The following is a 26,297-nucleotide window of genomic DNA, read 5'->3' as shown; positions in this document are numbered from 1 at the left end:
AACTGACCATGGCACTTGGGTACAGGAAGCCATTTAAGCTGGAGCAGAAGACTCGGTTACCTGCCCAGTGCCAGGGTTCAGGACATCTGCTCGGGGCTGGAGAGGAACTTGCAGCTGGAGGGGGACGATCTAGTTGTTGTGGTTCACGTGGGTACCAATAACATACATAGGTCGAGGAAAGAGGTTCTGCATAGGAAGTAAGAGCAGCTCGGGGCTAAATTAAAAAGCAGAACCTCAAAAGTAATAATCTCGGGGCTATTACCTGAGCCACGCACAAATTGGTGAAGGGTAAATAAGATTAGAAAGTTAAATTCATGGCTCAAAGATTGGTGTGGGAGAAATGGGTTTCAATTCATGGGGCACTGGTACAGTGCTGGGGAAAGTGGGAGCTGTACCGTTAGGACGCTCTGCACCTAAACCATGCTGGGACCAGTGCTCTGGCAAGTCGTTTCACTCAGGCAGTAGAGATGGCTTTAAACTAAATAGTCGGAGCAAGGGATCAAGTGATTAAATGAAGGAAGATGTGATAATTTAAAGAGAGAGGAGAAGGGAAGAGAGCAAGATAGCAATAAGGAGAATGAATATCAGGGTGCGGCAGGAAGGGACAATGCATACAAACTCAAGAGTGAGTCAGCAGATAAAATTAGACCCCACCACCGAACATCAAGCTACTGTCCACAGGACTGTCACTGACCTCATCTCCTCTGGAGATCTTCCTTCCACAGCTTCCAAACTCACACTCCAACAACCTCAGACGGCCCGCTTCTACCTCCTTCCCAAAATCCATAAACAAGACTGTCCTGGTAGACCCATTGTTTCAGCCTGTTCCTGCCTCACTGAACTTATTTCTTACTATCTTGACTCTATCTTTTCTCCCCTGGTCCAGTCTCTTCCCACCTACATACGTGACTCTTCGGACACCCTACATCATTTGACAATTTCCAGTTGCCTGGCCCTAACCGCCTCATCTTCACTATGGACGTCCAATCTCTCTGCACTTCCATCCCCAACCAGGATGGTCTGAGGGCACTCTGCTTCTTCCTTGAACAGAGGCCCAACCAGTCCCCATCCACCACCACCCTCCTCCGCCTGGCTGAACTTGTTCTTACATTGAGCAACTTCTCCTTCAACTCCACTCACTTCCTTCAAATGAAAGGCGTTGCAACGGGTACCCGCATGGGTCCTGGTTATGCCTGTCTTTTTGTGGGATATGTCGAACATTTATTGTTCCAGTCTGACTCAGGCCCCCTCCCTTGCCTCTTTTTCCGGTACATTGGGCAGCACAGCCTCATAGCTCCAGCGACCCAGGTTCGGTTCTGGGTACTGCCTGTGCGGAGTTTGCAAGTTCTCCCTGTGACCGCATGGATTTCCGCCAGGTGCTCCTGTTTCCTCCCACAGCCAAAGACTTGCAGGTTGAGAGGGAAATTGGCCATTGTAAATTTCCCCTAGTGTCGGTAGATGGTAGGAGAATTGAGGGAAGGTGGGATGTGATAAGGAATATGGGATTAATGTAGGATTAGAATAAATGGGTGGTTGTTGGTCGGCACAGACTCGGTGGGCCGAAGGGCCTGTTTCAGTGCTGTATCTCTCAATGACTCTATGACATTGATGACTATATTGGTGCTGCTTCCTGTGTCACTCGAACTGGAAAACTTGAACTTTATTTCCAATTTCCACCCATCTCTCGCCTTTACATGGTCTATTTCCGACACTTCCCTTCCTCAAGTTCCCTGTCTCCACATCTAGGGATAGGCTGTCTACTAATATTCATGTTAAGCCCACCAACTCCCACGGCTACCTTGACTACACCTCCTCATACTCTGATTCCTGCAAGGACTTCATCCTATTCTTCCAGTTTCTCCGTCTCCAACGCATCTGTTCTGATGATGCAACCTTCCACGACAGCGCTACAGCCATGTTTTCCTTTTTCCTCAACCGAGGATTCCCCACCACTGTGGTTGACGGGGCCCTCAACTGTGTCCGTCCCATTTCCCGCACTTCTGCCCTCACCCCTTCCCCTCCCTCCCACAACCTCCTCAGGGTTCCCCTTGTCCTCACTTTCCACCCTACATCCATAGGATCATCCTCCACCATCTCCAGCGTCGTGCCACCATCAAACACATCATCTCTTCCCGTCAGCATTCTGAAGGGATTGTTCCCTCCATGACACCATGGTCCACTCCTCCATCACCCCCGACAGCTCGTCCCCTTCCCATGGCACCTGCCCATGCAATCACAGGAGGTCTAACACCTGCCCTTCTACCTCTTCTCTCCTCACCATCCAAGGCACCAAACACACCTTCCAGCTGAAGCACCCATTTATCTGTACTTCCTTCAATTTAGTATACTGTCTTCTTTTGGGCCTCCTTATCTCGAGAGACAATGGATACGCGCCTGGAGGTGGTCAGTGGTTTGTGAAGCAGCGCCTGGAGTGGCTATAAAGGCCAATTCTGGAGTAACAGGCTCTTCCACAGGTGCTGCAGAGAAATTTGTTTGTTGGGGCTGTTGCACAGTTGGCTCTCCCCTTGCGCCTCTGTCTTTTTTCCTGCCAACTACTAAGTCTCTTCGACTCGCCACAATTTAGCCCTGTCTTTATGGCTGCCCGCCAGCTCTGGCGAATGCTGGCAACTGACTCCCACCACTTGTGATCAATGTCACACGATTTCATGTCGCGTTTGCAGACGTCTTTATAACGGAGACATGGACGGCCGGTGGGTCTGATACCAGTGGCGAGCTCGCTGTACAATGTGTCTTTGGGGATCCTGCCATCTTCCATGCGGCTCACATGGCCAAGCCATCTCAAGCGCCGCTGACTCAGTAGTGTGTATAAGCTGGGGATGTTGGCCGCTTCAAGGACTTCTGTGTTGGAGATATAGTCCTGCCACCTGATGCCAAGTATTCTCCGAAGGCAGCGAAGATGGAATGAATTGAGACGTCGCTCTTGGCTGGCATACGTTGTCCAGGCCTCGCTGCCGTAGAGCAAGGTGCTGAGGACACAGGCCTGATACACTCGGACTTTTGTGTTCCGTGTCAGTGCGCCATTTTCCCACACTCTCTTGGCCAGTCTGAACATAGCAGTGGAAGCCTTGCCCATGCGCTTGTTGATTTCTGCATCTAGAGACAGGTTACTTGTGATAGTTGAGCCTAGGTAGGTGAACTCTTGAACCACTTCCAGAGCGTGGTCGCCAATATTGATGGATGGAGCATTTCTGACATCCTGCCCCATGATGTTCGTTTTCTTGAGGCTGATGGTTAGGCCAAATTCATTGCAGGCAGACGCAAACCTGTCGATGCTTACTATTTGCTGCTTACAATGTGGTTGCCTCTATACTGGGGAGACCAAACGCAGATTGGGTGACCGCTTTGCGGAACACCTCCGCTCGGTCCGAAAGCATGACCTCGAGCTTCTGGTCGCTTGCCATTTCAACAACCACCCCCCGCCCCGCCCTCTCATGCCAACATTTCTGTCTTTGGCTTGCTCCAATGAACAGCAACGCAAGCTCGAGGAGCAGCACCTGATCTTTCGTTTAGGCACCCTATAGCCTTGAAGACTGAACATGGAGTTCAATAACTTCAGAGCATGATGGGCCATTTTTTACATTTTTATATTATTTATTATTTTACTTTTTAACCACGTGCCTGTTTGTCAAGGAGACAGAGCTGCTCATTATTCCGCTATTCACACTGTCTCTGGACTAACGCTGCGTCTTTCACCACAAGCATCAACACACACTTTGCCTTGGTCCCAGGGGGACAGCTTTGTTATTTAATCTATCGTGCCCTATCACACACCTCCCCTTTTGTTCTCTTCCTCACCAACACCACCCCCCCAACCCACTTCACTTGCTCAACACCTAATTCTTCTCTAACCTTTGCCAGTTCCAATGAAAGGTCACAGACCTGAAAGGCTTACTGTGCTTCTCTCTCCTGCTGAGTATTTCCAGCACTTTCTGTTTTTATTTGAGATAAAATTAGAGGTTGTGAACTGAAAGACTGGGGGAGGGTTTGGGAGAAGTGAGATTGAAAAATCCAAAAAGAGAAAGGCAAAGGCATCAGAACAGTATAGTGTTGTGGGTAAAGACAAGTGGAATGGGACAGAAAGGGACAGAGTTGAACAAAACTTGAACATCAGCAAATAAGGTCATTGAAGGGAACAGAAGCAAAAAGTGAAATTAAACGTTCTTTATCTGAATGCACGAAGCAGCTACAATAAGATAGACGAACTCATGGCACAAATAGAGGTACATGACTTAGATCTAATCGCTATTAGAGACATGGTTACATGGTGATCAAGATTGGGAAAAAAATATTCCAAGGTATACAATATTTTGCAAAGACTGAATAGCAAAAGAGGGTAAAGGGTGATATAAGGGGATTAGTGAGAAAGGATCTGGCCTCAGGAGATCATGAAGTAGAATCAGTATGGGTGGAAATAAGGCAGAGCAAGAATCAGAAAATACTTGTGGGAGCAGTTTATCGGCCCAACAGTTGTTATATTGTTGGACAGAGCATCGAACAAGAAATTATTGGAGCTTTTAACAAAGGCAATGTAATAATTATTCTTCATATGGACTGGGACAGTGAAATTGGCAGGAGTGGTCTTGAAGATGAGTTTGTAGCATGTTTTTGGGACAATTTCTTGGAGCAATATGTTGTGCAGCTAACTAGCGATAAAGCTATCTTACATCTAATATTGTGTAATGAAGCAGGGTTAATTAGCGATGTCATGTAAAAGATCCACTGGGAAACAGTGATCATAATACCATTGAAGTCCAAGTCTGAAAGTGACATACTCCAAACACGTTAAACTTGAACCTTAAACTTAAAGCCAACTATGTTGGCATGAGGGGAGAATTCGCCAAGCTAAATTGGGGAACTAGACTAAAAGGTATTGTGGTAAATGAACAGTGGGAAACCTTTAAATAAACAATTCAAAATGTTCAACAAAAATACATTCCCTTAAAAAGACAAAACTCAAAGAAAGACCCATCTATCGTTCAATCAGTAAGTTAAGGATTATAATGGATTAAAAGAAAAGGCTTACAATGTTGCAAAAAAAAAGTAGCAAGTTTGAGGATTGGCAGCGTTTTAGAAACAAGCAAAGGGCCACCAAAACGTTGATAAAATAAAAAGGAAAAATTACAATGAGTAAACTAGCCAGTAATATGAAAAAGGATTCTAAGAGCTTTTATTCTTCTTCTTTGGCCTCCTTGTCTCGAGAGACAACGGGTAAGCGCCTCGAGGTGGACAGTGGTTTGTGGAGCAGCTCCTGGAGTGGCTATAAAGGCCAATTCTAGAGTGACAGATTCTTCCACAGGCGCTGCAGATAAAATTGGTTGTCGGGATTGTTACACAGTTGGCTCTCCCCTTGTACTTCTGTCTTTTTTCCTACCAACTGCCAAGTCTCTTCGAGTCGCCACTCCTTAGCCCCGCCTTTATGGCTGTCCGCCAGCTCTGGCGATCACGGACAACTGACTCCCACGACTTGTGGTCAATGTCACAGGACTTCATGTCGTGTTTGTAAACGTCTTTAAAGCGGAGGCATGGATGGCCGGTGGGTCTGATACCAGTGACGAGCTCGCTGTACAATGCGCCCTTGGGGATCCTGCCATCTTGCATGTGGCTCACATGGCCAAGCCATCTCAAGCGCCACTGGCTCAGGAGGGTGTATATGCTGGGGACGTTGGCCACCTCGAGGACTTCTGCGTTGGAGATACGGTCCTGCCACCTGATGCCAAGGATTCTCCGGAGGCAGCGAAGATGGAATGAGTTGAGACGTCGCTCTTGGCTGACATACGTTGCTCTACAGCAGTGAGGCCTGGACAAGGTACTGAGGACACAGGCTTGAAACACTCGGACTTTTCTGTTCTGTGTCAGTGCGCCATTTTCCCACAACCTCTTGGCCAGTCTGGACATAGCAGCGGACACCTTCCCCATACGCTTGTTGATTTCAGCATCGAGAGACAGGTTACTGGTGATAGTTGAGCCTAGGTAGGTGAACTCTTGAACCACTTCCAGAGTGTGGGCAAGATGGCAGATGGAGTATCATGTAGGGAAATGGGAAGTTTTGGGTAATAAGACTAGATAAAGCTGCATTTTTTTTTTTGAAGGTGTTCAGAGACTTGGGTATGCTTGTACAAGGAACATGGAAAGTTAACATGCAGGTTCAGCAAGCAATTAGGAAGGCAAATTGCAAATTGCATGTTTGTCTTTATTGCAAGGGGATTGGAGCACAGGAGGTACTGCTACAATTGTCCAGGGTTTTGGTGAGACCACACCTGGAATACTGTGTGCAGTTTTAGTCTCCACATTTAAAAAAGGATGTGCTTGCATTGGAGGCGGTGCAACAAAGGTTCACTGGATTGGTCCCTGGGATGAGGGGGGTGTCCTCTGATGAGTGACGAAGTAAATTAGACCTGCATTCTCTGGAGTTTAGAAGAATGAGAGGTGATCTCATTGAAACATATAAGTTTCTAAAGGGGCTGGATAGGGTAGACACAGGGATTATTTCCGCTGGTCGGGGAATCTGCAACATGGGGGCACAGTCTCAGGATAAGGGGCTGATCATTTAGCACGGAGATGAGGGAAAATTACTTGACTCAAAGGGTTGTGAATCTTTGGAATTCTGTATCCCAAAGGGTTGTGAGTGGTCCATCATTGAACACTAGTAAGGCTGGGATAGACAGGTTTTTGGTCTCTCAAGGAATTAAGTGATATGGTGAGCAGATGGGAAAGTGGAGTTGAATCCTAAGATCAGCCGTGATCGTTTTCAATGGCGAAGAAGGCTCTATGGGCTATATGGTTTACTCCTGCTCCTATTTCTTGTATTCTTGTGTTTCCCAAAACCAAATCAAGCTTTGCCAAAATGAATTTCATGTAAAAGGATGGCTGAAATGAAGTGCCAATTATTTTGCATTAGAGTTTGCTTAAATGCCTCTAATCTTTTATAAATGCCTCTAATCTTTTACCTGTCTTTTTCTAACACAATGTTTATATACTAACTTCAAAGAAATAAAATCAAATTCCAATATGAAAAAGTCACATATACCATAACTCGACAGTATTATTTCAAAATTACCTTTCCAAAGTAAGTAATGGCTTCCTTATATTTGTCAATAATATCCTCAGGACCCAAACAGTTCTTCGCTCTTCCAATCTCAGTACTAGTGTCTGCACTAATGCCATTTGTTGTCAATGCACCTACAGGTTTAGAAAGGCAGCAAAATATGTATTTAGAAGTGAAAATCTTACATAGAAATTTTAATTCATGTTCCTGAACTAGCTATGAAAAAAAAATTAAACATAGCCGTTGAATTCAGAAAAATTTACATGAAACAACAGCCACTACCCATCATAACTTAAATCATTTTCCGGTACTTAGACAGACAGACCAAAACACAGACAAAATGGCCCAAATGGCCACCTTCTATTCTGTAAACGTGCATGGGATCATAGCACATGTGGGCAACTATATCTCCTGGAAAGTATGGTTTCTAATGCCCACCACGATCCAGAAAGACCAGAGGCAGGGAATTGATAAACCGTGCAATTGTGTGCTTTTCTGACCACAGCACTGTGCACACACATTGGCCAGGAGTACGGTGAATCTTTGGAACCCATGTGGTACAAGCTACACTCTATGAAGGATGTCAAGCTGAGTCTCACTCTTCCTGCTTCAAGAGGAAATCATGAAGGTTAGTCTCAAAGTCCATCTTGAGGGACTCGGTGGCCTAGACCTGTTATAAATGAGTTACATAATGTTGTTCTCGATTGTTGCTGGAGTAAAAGGGTGTTCCAAGTCTTCAACTGCACTGACACACTCTGGTCACCCTACAAGTAAAGAACATTCAATACTTTTCAAACAAGTGAATCATTTGGAAAACAAGAATTAAACATGGGATAAAATGAAGTCAACAGGAAGCAAGCCAACTTTACATATACATTTAGAGGTTCAGCTTTTCCTCATCAGTGTACAGAAATAGCTAATTGGTAGCTCAGCAATATAAGTCTTTAACCTGCTTTGTTCCACAGAAATCCACTGCAACTCAACCACAGCACACATCAAGTGCTGTCTTCTGTCCTCTCCATTTCTGACTCGGGCCAATGAGCTTAGAAAGTTCCTGATGGGTCACATCTCATGTATCAGACTGAAAAATATTCCAATTAATAGTTTATGAACCTTCTACAAGCATATCGCCAGACCCAAAAAGCTTGCAACCAAGGGTATTAAATTCCCAGGTCCTTCACCTATTTTTCAGTTCGAACATTCAAATGCTTATTTGGTTCAGGGACAATACCAGAAGCTTGTAAATTTATTTTACACTCCCTCCAAGGCTAAAACATCCTTCCAAAGGTCTGGTGCCCAGAACTACTCTCAGTACTTCAAGTGTGGTCTAACCAAAGGTTTGTCTATCTGAGGCATGACTTCTTCCCCCTTCCATTCTAGTCCACCAGATAAAAGCCAGTATTATCTTTTTGATTATTTGCTGTACGTGTTCATGACATTTTAATGATCTAAGTGCATGCACCCCCAAGTTTCTTTGGACCTCCACTGTTTCTCTCTTTTCACCATTTACAAAGTACTTTGTTCTATCCTTTAAGTTCAAAGACCTCACATTTGCCTACACTGAAATCCATCTGCCACAGTTTTGCCCACTTTATCAATATCTCTTTGTAACTTAATGCTTCCATCGACAATGCTTAAAATGCCCTCTTTCTTTGCGTCATCAACAACAACTTATATTTTTATCGCACCTTCAACATAATAAAGCATTCCAAGGTGCTTGACAGGAGCACCACCTTCTCAAGGGCAAATCGGGATGGGCAATAAATGCTGCCCTAGCCAGCAATGCCCACATCCCATGAATGAATAAACAAAATTATACAACAAAGTAGGACATCAGGCCACAAAACGGAGACAGTAGGTCAGATGACCAAAAGCTTGGTCCAAGAGATAGGTTTAAGTGTCTTAAAAGGAAGAAAGCAAGGTGGAGAGGCAGAGAAGCGTAGGGACTTGGCAAATGAAGGCACGGCCACCAATGGTGAAGTGATTAAAATCAGGGGTGCACAAGAGGCCAGAATTAGAGGAAGACAAATATCTTGGAGGGTGTGGAGCTAGAGGAGATTATACAGATAGGGAGGGGAGAGGCCATGGAGGGATTTGAAAACAAGGATGAGAATTTTACAAATCAAGATATTGCTTGACTGGGAGCCAATGTAGGTCAGCAAGCACAAGGGTGATAAGGGAACTGGACTTGGTCCAATTTAAAACATGGGCAGCAGAGTTTTGGATGACCTCAAGTTTACACAGAGCAGCAGAGAGTAGCCACGAGTGCAGTAGAATAGTCAAGTCTAGAAGTAACAAAAGCATTAATGAAGGTTTTAGCAGCAGCAAAGCTGCAACTGGGGCGAAGTCTGGTGATGTTAGAGGTGAAAATAGGCGATCTTAGTGATGGCACGAATGAGGTCGGCAAACTTGGACGTGTGGCTTTTTATACCATATAACTAAATTAATAAATACAGTGAATAGTTGAGGCCACAACACAAGCTCTTCCAGGACATTAGTCATCACATCCTGCCAATTAGAGTACCTGTCCATTATCCCTGCTCTCTGTCTCATTCCACACAGCCAACACCCTTTCCAGGTCAACACTTTATCTTCAATTCCACAAGCTTCAACTTTAGCCAACAGTCTCGAATGAAGGTCTTTATCAAATGCCTTCTGCCAGTCCATATAAATGAGATCCATAGACATTTCACCGTCCACTACTTGAGTCACCTCTTCAAAAACTTCTATCAGATTTGTCAGGCATGACCTACTCTTTACAAATCCATGCTGGCTCTCTCTGATCAGCTGAAAATTTAAGGGGATAGTGTAAATGAGCACTTGGAACTGCGCGGAATTCAGGTGCACAAATTCATTGCAGAGATAGGAAATTGGCTGAGTGGTAGGAAACCAAGGGTGATGGCTTTCTTGCATTTGTGAGCCCTTGGATAATGCTGACTATACATAATCCCTGGGGCAGCACTAATTATTTATCAACATAATCCTTACAATGTTCAGTTTTCTTAGCTCTTCTGAGAACTTGATCTTGGGGGATAAAGTGATATCACAAATTTTCCACACTCCCTTTTCAAGTTCTATTTGCACTCTTTTCAGAAGTTATGAAAATTTTCAGGCAGCCAAAAATGGTCATTCCAACAACAAGAATGTGGAGGCCTGCATCTCCACAGCCTTGCTTGCAGAGAAAAAAGAACTTATAATACAAGAAACTTATGCCGTATGGTGTAAACAGCATGAAATCTGAGCTTTCCCTTTAGTCCAATGCATTTCACTGATAGGGCTGTTGCCCAATTCGTTGGTCGATAGCAGAGATCCTGCTGAAGAGCAAGGTTGGGCTGTTAGGAAAAATAATTCAGTCACTATCACAGTCCACAAGGAAGCATCCAACAGATTCTGTATCTTGCTCCCTGAAATCTGAATGAGAAGTTTTTATTTAAATTCACATTATTTACATCAGTAAGATTTTCTAATAAATTTACTGCTGAAAGTAGAGAGTCATGTTTGAGCCGTCTGAGGCACCTATCCCTAGAGAGTCAGAGAGTTGATAGATTTATAAGCAATCCCCAAGAACTCAAATTAGACGCAAAAGTGTACAGAATGTGTCTTCCTGCAGTTAACTTGTACGTCTCATGACATTGCTCACAAATTGCTTTGTACATGAATAAAAACTTATGAGCAATAAAGATTCCATCCTGGTCATCATTTGAATTATGCCTTAATTTTTTCTTTGTTCATTCATGGCGAGTGCGCGTCACTGGCCAGGCCAGCATTTATTGCCCATCTCCAATTGCCCTTGAGGTGATGGCGAGCTGCCTTCTTGAACCACTGCAGTCCTTGGGGTGCAAGTCCACCAACAGTATTGTTAGGAAGGGAATTCCAGGATTTTGGTTCAACAACAGCGAAGGAAGGGGCGGCAGCGTGGCGCAGTGGTTAGCAACGCAACCTCACAGCTCCAGCGATCCGGGTTCAGTTCTGGGTACTGCCTGTGCGGAGTTTGCAAGTTCTCCATGTGACGGTGTGGGTTTCCGCCAGGTGCTCAGGTTTCCTCCCACAGCCAAAGACCTGCAGGTTGAGAGGTAAATTGGCCATTGTAAATTGCCCCTAGTGTAGGTAGCTGGTAGGAGAATTGAGGGAAGGTGGGGATGTGGGTGGTTGATGGTTGGCACAGATTCGGTGGGCCAAAGGGCCTGTTTCAGTGCTATATCTCTCTATGAATGGAGATATAGTTTCAAGTCAGGATGGTGTGTGACTTGGAAGGGAACTTGGAAGGGTGGCGTTCCCATGCATCTGCTGCCCTTGACCTTCTAGGTGGTAGAAGTCGCAGGTTTGGAAGGTGCTGTCGAAGGAGCCTTGGTGAATTGCTGCAGTGCATTTTGTAGATGGTAGACACTGCTGCCATTATGCGTCGGAGTGAATGTTGAAAGAGATGGATGGGGTGCCAATCAAGCGGGCTGCTTTATCCCGAATGGTGTCGAGCTTCTTGAGTGTTGTTGGAGCTGCACCCATCCAGGCAAGTGGAGAATATTCCATCACACTCCTGACTTATGCCTTGTAGATGGTGGACAGGCTTTCGGGATTCAGGAGGTTAGTTACTTGCCACAGAATTCCCAGCCTCTGACATGCTCTTGTAACCAGTGTTGATGTGGCTGCTCCAGTTAAGTTTTTGGTCAATGGTAACCCTCAGGATGTTGATAGTGGGGGATTCAGCGATGGTAATGGCACTGAACATAAAGGGGAGATGGTTACTCTCTTGTTGGAGATGGTCATTGCTTGGCACTTGTCTGGCACAAATGTTACTTGCCACTTATCAGCCCAAGCCTGGATGTTGTCCAGGCCTTGCTGCATCTGGACACAGGCTGCTTCAGTGTCTGAGGAGTTGCGAATGATGCTGAACATTGTGCAATCATCAGCAAACATCCCCACTTCTGATCTTATGACGGAGGGTAGGTCATTGATGAAGCAGCTGGATAGTTGGGCCTAAGAGCAATTTCATCACTTTAGTTCTAGGAGCTGTCTTTCCTTTCAAAAATGTGAACTTGATTGATCAGCAACATATAATAGCTCTAGTCCACCAAGTCAACAGCATCCACGAGTGTTCCATGTGATAGGATCTTACTGCATTTCTACAATATTTTTGAACGCTAACTCAAACTGCACCAAATAATTGTTAAATATGATAAAAATGCATCACACTTCGTTTTAATACAAAACGAATAGTAGCTTGAAATGACCAGTTCAGGAGGAAAATAAAAACCCCTATGCAGTTTGCATCCGACCATTAGTTTGGTGCAAGACATTTTGCACAGAAGATTAAGTGATAAAACAGTAATACAACATCCACAACTATAAACATGCATAATCACAAGAAAATTTGTATCTTGTTTACAGGAATGATGAAAAAATGAGTATTGGTAGGATCCATATTATTGTGGTCCATCTCAGTCACAGGATTAAATGCCTGCTGCCACTAAATCACCAATCAAGGAATTCAGATGGCTACCACATGGAGGAGAGATAAAGCTTTTATACCAGTGTGGCAAGCAGATCAAATGGAGAGGCCTACAACCCTCCGAGAATTCTGCGCTCCTCCAATTCTAACCTCTCAGGCATCCCCCAGTTCCTATGCCCCACCATTGGTAGCAGTGCCCACAACGATCGACAGTGTAAGCTCTTCGATTCCCTCTTTCAATTACTCCATCTCTCGCCAGTCCTTTAAGACACTACTTAAATCCTACCTCATTAACCAAGCTTTTGTCCACTTGTCCTGAAGTCTCCCTTCTTTAGCTTTATGTCAATCGTTGTTTGATGGCACTCCTGTGAAGTACCTCGGGATGTTTTACTGAATTAAAGGCTCTTATATAAATACAAGTTATTGTTATGGAACATACAAAATATTCTGATCTACATTCAATATTTTCTTTGCAACATTCCTGGAATTGACTATATCCTTCATCAATCTTGAACTTTCATTCTTCTCTTGATCATTCTTTCTCTTTCCCTTCTCCCTTGTACTAAAGCCCACTTTTACAGCCATCTCTTTTCAACAACATCTCCAGCTCTAACTCAATCCACATGGATTTACATTAAAATGTCACCCTTTCTATTTCAGATCCAACCATGAGCAGAAATATTCTCTGATATTCAGCTCTCTCGTGACTGCTGCTCTCAACATTTCATGTTTTCCCCTTCGCAACTTGTGCTCCTGCATGCATTCTTTCTTGAGCACCTAAAATTGCCAAAGCAGCCAACGGCATCAGAAATCACAAATTTAAGTACTGGACAAAGCACTTTCTTCAATATACATTGCAGAAGTCTTGAACTTCAGTTCCACATCGTCAATCATCTCATCGAGCACTTGTACAAGAACATTTACCACCTTCATTCAAGTACAAAGGTTAAGGAATTCAAGCAATTCTTGAATGGCAGCCAATCTCTTGATCCCTCTTCTCTTCCACTTCCTTTTGACCCCATCATTCCTTCTAAATGCACCATCCCTGTAATATTTTTCCTATACTCCCCTTTCTGACCCTGTCTCTCAGCATTATAAACACCACTCGCCCAAAAAGGTTATTTCAACTTAATCGTGTACCAACAAATGGAGCGGTATGTATCTAGACTCTCCTCCCTTTGTCCAGTACTTCATTACATATATAATTTCTGATGCCATTGGCAATTTGAGGTTCTCAAACAGCCCCAATTATTTTAGCTAGGATGCACAATCAATCAATCATTGACAACTCCATTCTTGTACAGGACAGGCTTCAGACTTCCATTTCTTTCTTGCACAGGTGCCCAACCTCTAACCTCCCCATCTTCAGGCCACTCTTCCACCTAACCAAAGATGTTTTCACCCAGAATATATATTTTTTAAATAACTGCATTTACTTCCTCCAGGTCAAAGGTGTTGCTAAGGATACCTTGTATAAATGTCAGTTTTGCCCATCTTTTTGTAGGAATGTAAAACACTATGCCAATCCAGTGCTCCTAAGTCATCTCCTGTTCTGGTAGATCAGTGACTGATGATGCCATTCCTATTGTTCTAAATCAAGACTTCTCTATTCACTGTGCTTGCAATTTTCACCTATGCCTCACCTTCATATTGTCCATTTCTGACCGTTCCCTTCATAGAATACTGCAGCACAGATGTCTGAACATAGAACATAACAGCGCAGTACAGGCCCTTCAGCCCTCGATGTTGCGCCGACCTGTGAAACCATCTGAGCTACACTATTCCATTTCCATCCATATGTCTATCCAATGACCACTTAAATGCCCTTAAAGTTGGCGAGTCTACTACTGTTGCAGGCAGGGCGTTCCACGCCCCTACTACTCTGTGTAAAGAAACTACCTCTGACATCTGTCCTATATCTATCACCCCTCAACTTAAAGCTATGTCCCCTCGTGTTTGCCATCACCATCCGAGGGAAAAGGCTCTCACTATCCACCCTGTCCAACCCTCTGATTATCTTATATGTCTCTATTAAGTCACCTCTTCTCCTCCTTCTCTCCAACGAAAACAACTTCAAGTCCCTCAGCCTTTCCTCGTAAGACCTTCCCTCCATACCAGGCAACATCCTAGTAAATCTCCTCTGCACCCTTTCCAAAGCTTCCACATCCTTCCTATAATGCAGTGACCAGAACTGCACGCAATACTCCAGGTGCGGCCGCACCAGAGTTCTGTACAGCTGCAGCATGACCTCGTGGCTCCTAAACTCGATCCCCCTACTAATAAAAGCTAACACACCATATGCCTTCTTAACAGCCCTATTAACCTGGGTGGCAACTTACTAACCCACCCTTCTACACCCTCATCCAGGTCATTTATAAAAATGACAAACAGCAGTGGCCCTAAAACAGATCCTTGCGGTACACCACTAGAAACTATACTCCAGGATGAACATTTACCATCAACCACCACCCTCTGTCTTCTTTCAGCTAGCCAATTTCTGATCCAAAGCACTAATTCACCTTCAATCCCATACTTCTGTATTTTCTGCAATAGCCTACCATGGGGAACTTTATCAAACGCCTTACTGAAATCCATATACACCACATCCACGGCTTTACGCTCATCCACCTGTTTGGTCACCTTGTCCAAAAACTCAATAAGGTTTGTGAGGCACGACCTACCCTTCACAAAACCGTGCTGACTATCTCTAATGAACTTATTCTTTTCAAGATGATTATAAATCCTATCTCTTATAACCTTTTCCAACATTTTACCCACAACCGAAGTAAGGCTCACAGGTCTATAATTACCAGGGCTGTCTCTACTCCCCTTTTTGAACAAGGGGACAACATTTGCTATCCTCCAGTCTTCCGGCACTATTCCCGTCGTCAATGACGACATAAAAATCAAGGACAATGGCTCTGCAATCTCCTCCCTGGCTTCCCAGAGAATCCTAGGATAAATCCCATCTGGCCCAGGGGACTTATCTATTTTCACACTTTCCAAAATTGATAACACCTCCTCCTTGTGAACCTCAATCCCATCTAGCCTAGTAGTCTGTATCTCAGTATTCTGCTCGACAACATTTTCTTTCTCCACTGTAAATACTGACGAAAAATATTCATTTAACACTTCCCCTATCTCCTCCGATTCCACACACAACTTCCCACTACTATCCTTGATTGGCCCAATCCTATCTCTAGTCATTCTTTTATTCCTGATATACCTATAGAAAGCCTTAGGGTTTTCTTTGATCCTATCCGCCAATGACTTCTCGTGTCCTCTCCTTGCTCTTCTTAGCTCTCCCTTTAGATCCTTCCTGGCTAGCTTGTAACTCTCAAGCGCCCTAACTGAGCCTTCACGTCTCATCCTAACATAAGCCTTCTTCTTCCTCTTGACAAGCTCTTCAACTTCTTTAGTAAACCACGGCTCCCTCGCTCGACAACTTCCTCCCTGCCTGACAGGTACATACTTATCAAGGACACGCAGTAGCTGCTCCTTGAATAAGCTCCACATTTCGATTGTGCCCATCCCCTGCAGTTTCCTTCCCCATCTTACGCATCCTAAATCTTGCCTAATCGCATCATAATTTCCTTTCCCCCAGCTATAATTCTTGCCCTGCTGTATATGCCTGTCCCTGCCCATCGCTAAGGTAAACCTAACCGAATTGTGATCACTATCACCAAAGTGCTCACCAACTTCTAAATCTAACACCTGGCCGGGTTCATTACCCAGTACCAAATCCAATGTGGCATCGCCCCTGGTTGGCCTGTCTACATACTGTGTCAGAAAACCCTCCTGCACACACTGGACAAAAACAGACCCATCTAAAGTACTCGAACTATAGTATTTCCAGTCAATATTTGGAAAGTTAAAGTCCCCCATAACAACTACCCTGTTACTCTCGCTCCTGTCGAGAATCATCTTTGCTATCCTTTCCTCTACATCTCTGGAACTATTTGGAGGTCTATAGAAAACTCCCAACAGGGTGACCTCTCCTCTCCTGTTTCTAACCTCGGCCCAGACTACCTCAGTAGACGAGTCCTCAAACGTCCTTTCTGCCGCTGTAATACTTTCCTTGATTAACAATGCCACACCCCCCCCCTCTTTTACCATCTTCTCTGTTCTTAGTGAAACATCTAAATCCCGGAACCCGCAACATCCATTCCTGTCCCTGCTCTACCCATGTCTCTGAAATGGCCACAACATCGAGATCCCAGGTACCAACCCATGCTGCAAGCTCACCCACCTTATTCCGGATGCTCCTGGCGTTGAAGTAGACACATTTTAAACCAAGCTCTTGCTTGCCAGTGCCCTCTTGTGTCCTTATAACCTTATCCCTGATCTCACTACTCTCAACATCCTGCACACTGGAACTACAATTTAGGTTCCCATCCCCCTGCGCTCGCTCTAATAGCAATTCTATTAGTCCCACTCCCCAACCCCACCCCCCACCCAGCCCACCCCAATCGCTGCCATATTTTTCTCCTTCAAACATTTATCCAATTCCCTTTTGAAGGCTACTGTTGATTCTGTATCCATCACCCTATTACACAAACCACTCCGCATAAAAATGTTTTTCTTCATGTCGCTTCAGGCTCTTTTGCCAATCACCTTATATCTGTGCCCTCTGGTTATTGATCAGTCAGCCATTGGCAACAGTTTATCTTCATTTACCCTGTCTAAACCCTTCATGATTTGAAACTCCTCTATCAAATCTCCTCATAGCCTACTCTGCTCTAATGAGAACAATCCCAGCTTCTTGAGTCCATCCACTGACCTGTAATCTCTCATCCCTGGAAGCATTGTAGTAAATCTCTTCTGTTTTCTCTCCAAAACCTTTAAAACCTTGCTAAAGTATGGTGCCCAGAATTGGATACAATACTTCAGTTGGGGCTAAGCTAGTGTTTTATATACGTTTAGAACAAACAAAGAACAAAGAACAGTACAGCAGAGGAACAGGCCATTCAGCCCTCCAAGCCTGTGCCGATCTTGATGCCTGCCTAAACTAACACCTTCTGCACTTGCGGGGCCCATATCCCTCTATTCCCTTCTTATTCATATATTTGTCAAGATGCCTCTTAAACGTCGCTATCGTATCTGCTTCCACCACCTCCCCTGGCAGCAAGTTCCAGGCACTCACCACCCTCTGTGTAAAAAAAAATTTGCCTCGCACATCCCCTCTCAACTTTGCCCCTCGCACCTTAAACCTATGTCCCCGAGTAACTGACTCTTCCACTGTGGGAAAAAGCTTCTGACTATCCACTCTATCCATGCCGCTCATAACTTTGTTAACCTCTATCATGTCGCCCCTCCACCTCCGTCGTTCCAGTTTAGCATGACTTCCTGGCTTTTGAACGGCATGCCTTTATTTATGAAGCCCAGGATCCTATATGCGTCTTTAACTGCAGTGCCTTTCCTGGGCACCAATATTCTAGGCTATTCAGACTTCAAAAACTACCTGCTCCCACAATTACCTGGAGTATGCTTCTTCCCACCCTACTGTCTATAAAGACCCCATCAGTTTTGCAATCACATCTGCTGTGATGACTCCAGCTTTTAAGCCACAGCCTATACAAACCTCCCATTTATACAAAAATCAAGTCTGTTACCTCCAAGTGGAAATCCACTTGAGTTAACTGCCAATAAGTCTTCTTCACCTAGTACTTATTTGGATCTGTATGTCATGCATGGAGAACAGTCGCGTGAATCTTTTAAGAGAGTAATGGAATTGATTTTCCTCTTAATCTCCCACTGCTCTTTTTCTGAAGGAGACTAAGACAAGATAAAAGTAAACAAACATGATTGGAGTCAGTGAGGAAGGTATTTTGAATTGTGCCAGACTATAACCTATTGATATGGATCCTGAAATAAGCAGCCACCCCTCAATTTAGATTGCCTTCCCTTCTGGGAAAGAAGGGAACAACAACAGATGAGAACTTTAAGTGCTTAGTGGCTTTAACCCGGTTAATCTTTTCCCTGATCTATTTTTAGATTTGCAGACTTCAAGTCACAGTTAACTGGGATTAACAAAGGGTGGGAAAACATTTCCTACTACCAACACAAATTAATTCATCTTCTAAACATTTCAAAAGTGCTGATTCTTGTCCTTATAAACTATTTAACTCAAAGTCAAAATTCTTGGCAAATATGTTCACTTGCACAAATGAAAGATGCTGAGAAGATACTGCTGATACACACCATACAAACACTTTTAAGTCTCAGAAATGAAATAACATGCATTAGGACGCCAAACCTTCTTTAAGGGCCATAAAAAAAACTTCCCTTGTGGTTTCACTGGCTTGACATAATTATGTATGGTTGTAGAAGAGAACACAACAAACCGTATTGAATCTTGCACAAGATGTTACCATATGTGATCAAATTATGCAAAATCAAGAACATGTTTAAACATAGTAGCAGCTCATAGAAACTGAACATGTGTCTCAATATGTGTTAACCAAACAATATTATTTTTCTAAGTATTTACAAACTTTCTGATCTATTCATGTTTGCTGGTTTTAGATTGCAACAATTCAGCAACTTGATCTCCATGCACGCGATATCTTATTTGTAAGCTGTCAGTTAGCAAGAACAAAAGCAAACAAAGATTTATAACTGTCGCAGTAATTAGATTTAATTAATAAAGCAGAGAAGTACAGTACCTGGATCAATGAGAACTTCCTGTGCCCCTAGAAGTGGGAACAAACAATTGTCTTTCACTCCCTTTGCACACTCATTTCAAAAATAAAGTCAGCAGTCATTTAATCTATTCAATGCACCAGAAATTAATCTCATAGAATAATCTATGCAGCAATTCTCTCCCCACTCCTCCATCACTCCTAATTATACACAGCCACAGAAGTTCAAAAATCAAATAAATCCTCTTCTTGGAGGAGCACAGATCACAAACATTTTTTAAAAACTAAAATACAGAGACTTCAATGAAGTTAATGCCTTTTGACCATTCTCCAGTCTATTTTAGCCTTTATCCAGATGTAACACGAAGTAACCCATGAACTTGTACAAAAAAGTTGCACAGGACTTTTAATTAAATATAAACCCAAGAGGAAGGCCAAGTGGTACAGTGCAGCAATTCTCTCTGGCACAAATGACTGAATCAAAACCACTGTGATCAGCATTCAGATCAAATGTTAAGTGGCTTGGACAATTTCAAATCAGCTCCGAGAGGACAAGATTCCACTGCATAAATTATATAATTCAAATTGGTAATCTCAGTCAAAAGCCAAAACAATGCCTGTTATGGAGAGTAGAAAAGTGGAGCATGTTCTACCTAAGTTGAGGGGCTTAGCTTAGAGTAAAGGGAACTTTATTCAACTCCATGTCCTGCAGATGCTTGGTGGATACCCAAGTGTAAGACAGTTATACTATCCAATATAGATATTCTCAAAAAGCATCTTACTGCAGATGCTGAAATATACAAAAAATGCGAGCAACACTCAGCATGTCAGACAGCACCTATGGAAAGGGGCAGTCAGGATTCATGTTTTAGATCAATGACTTTTCGTCAAAGTCCAATCACCACCTTAAGCAAAAATCCAGCAAAAAAACGCCAGACATGAAAGGCCATCTCACAACTAAAACATGGGATACAAGGAAATCTTCAAAACATTTAGCTTATTCTTTCCCTTAGAAAGGGTAAGTAAGCGAATTTCCCTTGCAGAGATTCTTCAAATTAAAAGGTATACTCCATTCACTGGATAAGATAATAAGGCGAAAACAGCAGGCAACAGGCCCGAGCCCAACCGTGGAACAGCGAGGCGACAGGTGAGATGGGATCAAGACGGGCAGGCCAGAATATAAGAGGCAGCAAGCTCCAGCCAGATATTGAAGGAGCATGGAAGGGGCTGCGGCTCAGCATGGGAGTGGGAGGCCAAGCAAAAGGCAACGGCCAAAGCAGTGAAATTTACAAATTGTACCTGCACACAAACGGCAATAATTGAAGGCTGAGCAAACTGTAAAAATGGAAAAATTGTTATATAAATGGCAAGCAGACTTGGGCGATTCACACCATATTAGTGGGAGATCTGCAAATAAACTGGCAGGTGGACAAGCTTCCTTCCTTCTCAGCCTCCCACCTCCATTACAAAAATGCTAAACTTTTTCCATTATACAATGGTGCCGTAAGAAACATAATCGACCCCAGTTGAAAGAAACTTGGGAGGGAGCAATTTTCATCAATAATATCTATGCAGAATCCACTCAACTGATCTGATCATCTTACTGTCTTCACTGTAGAAGGCACAAAAAAAATCCCAAGACTACTTGAAAATCAAGAGATAAAAGAGGAGGAACTTAAAACAAAGCACAATCACGAGAGAAAAAGGTACTGGGAAAACTACAAGAACTAAAGGCTGACAGGTCCCCTGGAACTGATGGCATGCATCCTAGGGTCTTAAAAGAAGTGGCTGCTGAGATAGGCGATGCACCGTTTACGATCTTCCAAAATTCCTTAGACTCTGGAAACGCCCCAACGGATTAGAAAACCCCAAATCTAACACCTCTATTTAGGAAAGGAGATAGAAAGCAGGAAACTATAAGTCAGTTAGCCCAACATGTGTCACAGGGAAAATGCTAGAATCCATTAAGGAGGTAATAGCAGGACATTTAGAAACTTATAATATCAGGCAGAGCCAACATGATTTTGTGAAAGGGATCGTTTGACTAACTTAGAGTTGTTGGAGGAAGTAGCAAGCAAGGTGGATAAAGAGGAACCTGTAGATGAGGTGTACTTGGATTTCCAAAAGGCATTCTATAAAAGGTGTCACATCAAAGGTTACTATACAAAATAAGGGCACATGCTGTAGGGGGATAATGTATTAGCATGGATAAAGGATTGGTTAGCTAACAGGAAGCAGAGAGTAGGGATAAATGGGTAATTTTCAGGTTGGCAAGCCATTAGTAGTGGAGTGCCAGAGGGATCAGTGCTGGGGCCTCAACTATTGACTACCTATATATATGACTTGCTGATGACACAAAGATAGGCAGGACATTAAGCAGTCAAGAGAGCATAAAGAATCTACAAAGGGATATAGATAGGTTAAGTGAGTTGGCAAAAATTTGACAGATGGAGTATAATGTATGAAAATGTGAACGTGTGCACTTTTCCAGGAAGGATAGAAAAGCAGTATCTTATTTAAATGGAGAGAGATTGCAGAGCTCTGTGGTACAGAGGGGTCTGGGTAGCCTGGTACATGAATCACAAAAAATTGTTATGCAGGTACAGCAAGTGATCAGGAAGGCAAATGGAATGTTGTCATTTATTGCAAGGGGAATCAAGTATAAAAGTAGGGAAGTGTTGCTACAGCTGTACAGGACCTCAGTTGGATCGCATCTGGAGTACGGTGTACAGTTTTAGTCTCCTTACTTAAGAAAGGATACAATTGCATTAGAAAAAGTTCAGAGAAGGTTCACTCGACTGATTCCTGGCATGAAGGGATGATCTTCTGAGCAAAGGTTGAGCAGGTTGGGCCAATACACATTGGAGTTTAAAAGAATGAGGTGATCTTTTGAAACAGACAAGTTCCTAAGGGGACTTAACAGGGTGGATGCGGAGAGAATGGTTCCCCTTGAGGTGGGAGTCTACAACTAGGGGGCAGAGTTTAAAAATTGGGGTCTCCCATTTAAGACGGAGATGAGGAGAAATTTTTTCTCTGAGGGTCATTAGTCCGTGGAATTCTCTTCCCCAGATAGCAGTGAAGGCTGGGTCATGGGGAGGCAGAGGCGTAGTGGTAGTGTCACTGGACTAGTAAACCAGACTCTTCGGCTAATGCTCTGGGGACATGGGTTAGATTTGAATTTTGAATTCAATTAATAAATCTGGAAATCAAAGCTAGTGTAAGGGTGACCATGAAACCATTGTTGATTGTTGTAAAAAAAAAACTCTATCTGGTTCACTAATGTCCTTTAGGGAAGGAAATCTGCCGTCCTAACCTGGTCTGGCCTACATGTGATTCCAGACCCAGAGCAATGTGGTTGACTCTTAAAATGCTCTCTGAAATGTCCTAGCAAGTCATTCAGTTCAAGGGCAATTAGGAATGGGCAACAAATGCTGGCCTAGCCAGCAACGCCCACATCCCATGAAAGAATGAAGAACAATTTAATATACTCGAGGCCGAGTTAGACAGATTTTGATTGACAAGGGAATCGAGAGTTATGGGGCACAGACAGGAAAGTGGAGCTGAGGCCACAAATCAGATCAGCCATGACCTTGCGGCACAGTGGCGCAGTGGTTAGCACTGCAGCCTCATAGCTCCAGCGACCCAGGTTCAATTCTGGGTACTGCCTGTGTGGAGTTTGCAAGTTCTCCCTGTGTCTGCGTGGGTTTTCTCCGGGTGCTCCGGTTTCCTCCCACAAGCCAAAAGACTTGCAGGTTGGTAGGTAAATTGGCCATTATAAATTGCCCCTGGTATAGGTAGGTGGTAGGGAAATATAGGGACAGGTGGGGATGTGGTAGGGAACATGGGATTAGTGTAGGATTAGTATCAATGGGTGGTTGATGGTCGGCACAGACTCGGTGGGCCGAAGGGCCTGTTTCAGTGCTGTATCTCTAAACTAATGAATGGCGGAGCAGGCTCAAGGGGCCGAATGGCCTACTTCTGCTCCTAATACTTGAGGGAAAGAAATAAAATGTTGAATTTCAATCAATCTGTCCCGAACCCACAAAGATTTTTTTATAAGCCAACATGTTTTCATCACTACCCAAGTAATTTACTGAAGAATTTAATTCTTCGTAAATTTACTTAGCCAAAGAGAGAAGAATTAAAAAAGCAAATTTGGGACCAAGGAGCAACAAAAAAAAAACTTCTATAACTGAAGTAAATTTGAAATTTGTACACAGTGAGAACATTCCAACAGATATCAATCGTGGAAAAAATGGCTACTTGGCGAGTAACTCTGGGAGCTTGCTGCAGATGGCTCAAGTTTGTAGCACTCTGATATCGTGCAATTATTAACAGTGAACTCTGACCAGTGTGTGGAGTTCAGGGCCACACCACTGATGCCTGCAACATAACACCATCCATGATTGACTGTTAAGTTCCTTCCAACTACTGCAGGTCCACAGCGTTGTACTGGGATAGGTTCTGGTCCTCTTCCTGTATCAGCAGCAACAATGTTGGACGATGATGTCTCATGCAAGTACTTCTGCAAGTGCCTCATCCTTTGGCATGCACAGATGTTGTGCCGATAGGTTGAGCAGATATCATGCATGAGGTGACAGGCTACTTTTATTGTTCAGTTCTGGATTGTATGATAACTTTTAATCTATGTGCATCTTCCAGGATTGGACTGATGCAGGCTTTGTGCAGTGTAACCAAGTTCTAGGGATAACTCTGCTTCTTTCACAGAGGGGTCACAATTGGGCTACTGCGTGGTAAATTCCTAAGAAAGTTGCTTCCTTTGCAACTCAAGGATTAAAATGTTGCCACAGAAGGTTACAACCATTCTGTGCCATTCTCAGTTGATCAGGCGACAGCACAGAGATGAGGCACAGACCATCTGAAGGGAAGGGGGAAATAAAAACATGGTGGTTAAATCATACCTCCCGCACATTGTTTCAATGCAGCCACAGGCAAAAGCATTGAAGCACGATTCCCCATCTACCATTACTGAAGTGGGCACTGATGCATCGAGTACATTATAATGAGGGCAACATAACAGGAAAACAAAAGAGAGAAGATTAACAGAGACTGGCATTGAGTAAAATGTGACTATACACTTAATTTCTAATTTTCTAAATAGCTTTTTGCCCCATTCTCTCACTAATTTGCTCTCTTCACTACCTCTGTTCGACCTGTTAGGACCCCTCTCTGGAGCATACTGCCATCAACACCACGACCTTCAAGCAACTCATCAAAGTGGCTATTTTTCTAACATGAATATTGTCTGGCCATTGAAGAAGTTATTCTAGGAGAGGATTATTGCACTCTGAAACTATATCTAGTTGAACATTCTTCCTGAAGGACTGAGTGTATAGCGATCAGGAGAAGGAACCTTGGTGCATTGTCCCCTCCCAACCATGGGGTTAGGATCTAACTTCAGCAACTGAAACACCACCATTTCACAGATGAAAACATTCATAACAGGTTATATATCAGGGGCCTGGATCTGAATAGCTCAATTACTCAATGGCTAAACTTACTGAGCCATCAAGCAAGCCCAGGAACATTAATGATGAGTGAAGGTCTACAGACAGAATTTAAGCTTACCTCGAGTATTCCATTCATTTACCATTTTCTGCATTACTTACTAAGTTACACTGTTCACTATTTTAAGTAACGTTTTGCATTGATCCTGTATTAGCATATAAAATTGCTTTCCTAGGACAGTATGGATTATAAGTAGCCGGGAAATTGTGAAATTTCTTTGATCCAAGAATTTTTTCAACTCCGCATTGCCAATTTTCAATTTCAAGCACGCCACTTTCTATATCATACACTGAACGACAAGATGTGCATCTTGTGTCTGAATTCTGTGCGCGTTTATTAAATATCAACTTCATTACAACAGTTGTCAACTGTAGATCGACTGTAACAAGGAATTGGAATGGATTGGAAGGCAATAATTATGTATATGCTTTATGTATAAAAGGATTGCCAGCATTGCATGTTAATCATAAATGATGTTATCAATTAATTTCCAGAAAGAAACATAAAATCTATGCGTGAACAATAAAATACTGCTTACTTACCATGTTGATGTCGCTTTCCAGCCTCAGATGGTAAACGCATGCTATAAGCTCTGCGAATCGAAGGTTTTGAACCGGTGCCACTTGGATAATGGTAGATTACAGAAGATGAGCACAAACCCTCCAGTGCAGCTGAACAAAAAAAAAAACCTTTCTTAGTTTGAGGATACAAAACCCCAACACATGGAACAATGCATCCTTACACCATTTACCTCCAGGACCATGGATATTATGAAGTACTGGAAACAAACAACAATTAACATAATATAGCAGACAGAGGATGTTGCAGTAGAATATGGAGCAAATTTGGCTCATGAGGAAGAAAAGGATATTTTGAAATGGCAAATTTGGCTTCGCACACATTCTTAAGATAAAAGGTCCAGAATTTCCATTCAGTTCGGAAGAGTGACCCCAAGGGTCACCTGTCATTTTAATTCTCCATTTTGCTCCCACGCTGAGCTCTGTCCTCGACCTCAAGTCTTCCAATAAAACTCAATGCAAGCTCGAGGAACAGCACCTCATCTTTCGATTAGGCACTTTACAGCCTTCCGGACTCAAAATCGAGTTCAACAATTTCAGACGTAATCTCACCCCCATTTTGTTTCTTTTTTATTTGCAAGTATTGCTCTTACTGTCTTGGTTTTCTTTCTTTGCTTTCAGCTGTTCATCCTTTTGCCATTCACATCTAAACATCTTTGCTTCTTTACTTGTCCCATTACCACTCCCTTTGGCCTTGCACCATCAATCCTTTTCTCATTTAATCTCTCCTGTCTTAGACCCTATCACAGAGCTTCACTTCTGTACTTTTTCCAATCCTCACCCTTTTCACTTGCTTAAAGACTATTGCTTTGCTAACATTTCCCAGTTCTAATTAAAGGTCATCAACCTGAAAATGTAACTCTGTTTCTCTCCACCTGCTGAGCATTTGCAGCATTTTCTGTTTTTAATTCCAGAATTTCCATTGATCGACGATGCAAGTGGTTGAGCGAACATTGGTCACCTCCGCTCTTGGCTCAGGACCCCTTGGGTCAGGGAGAGCTCAACTCATTAGCAGCAATGACAGGCACCTGCACCAT

General features: G+C 43.4%; 1 protein-coding gene across 5 annotated transcripts in view; it reads right to left on the bottom strand.

Annotated features, from left to right (window-relative positions):
• The window catches only part of trappc9 (trafficking protein particle complex subunit 9), a 1,144,460-nt gene that overhangs the window by 1,068,243 nt on the left and 49,920 nt on the right, over positions 1-26,297 (bottom strand). For 4 of the 5 annotated variants that reach the window (XM_068031733.1, XM_068031737.1, XM_068031738.1 and 1 more), the window contains exons 4-6: positions 25,225-25,353; positions 19,178-19,204; positions 7,079-7,200 (exon numbers count right to left, since the gene is read on the bottom strand). In XM_068031733.1, coding sequence (XP_067887834.1) covers positions 7,079-7,200; positions 19,178-19,204; positions 25,225-25,353 — 278 coding nt within the window. The remainder of the gene's footprint in view (positions 1-7,078; positions 7,201-19,177; positions 19,205-25,224; positions 25,354-26,297) is intronic. The other variant, XM_068031736.1, reaches the window with a different exon arrangement.

This window comes from Heterodontus francisci, chromosome 5 (genome assembly GCF_036365525.1).
Source record: "Heterodontus francisci isolate sHetFra1 chromosome 5, sHetFra1.hap1, whole genome shotgun sequence".
Classification (NCBI taxonomy): Eukaryota; Metazoa; Chordata; class Chondrichthyes; order Heterodontiformes; family Heterodontidae; genus Heterodontus; species Heterodontus francisci.
The sequence above is the reverse complement of the archived record's forward strand: the minus strand, read 5'-3'. Positions and strand labels throughout refer to the sequence as shown.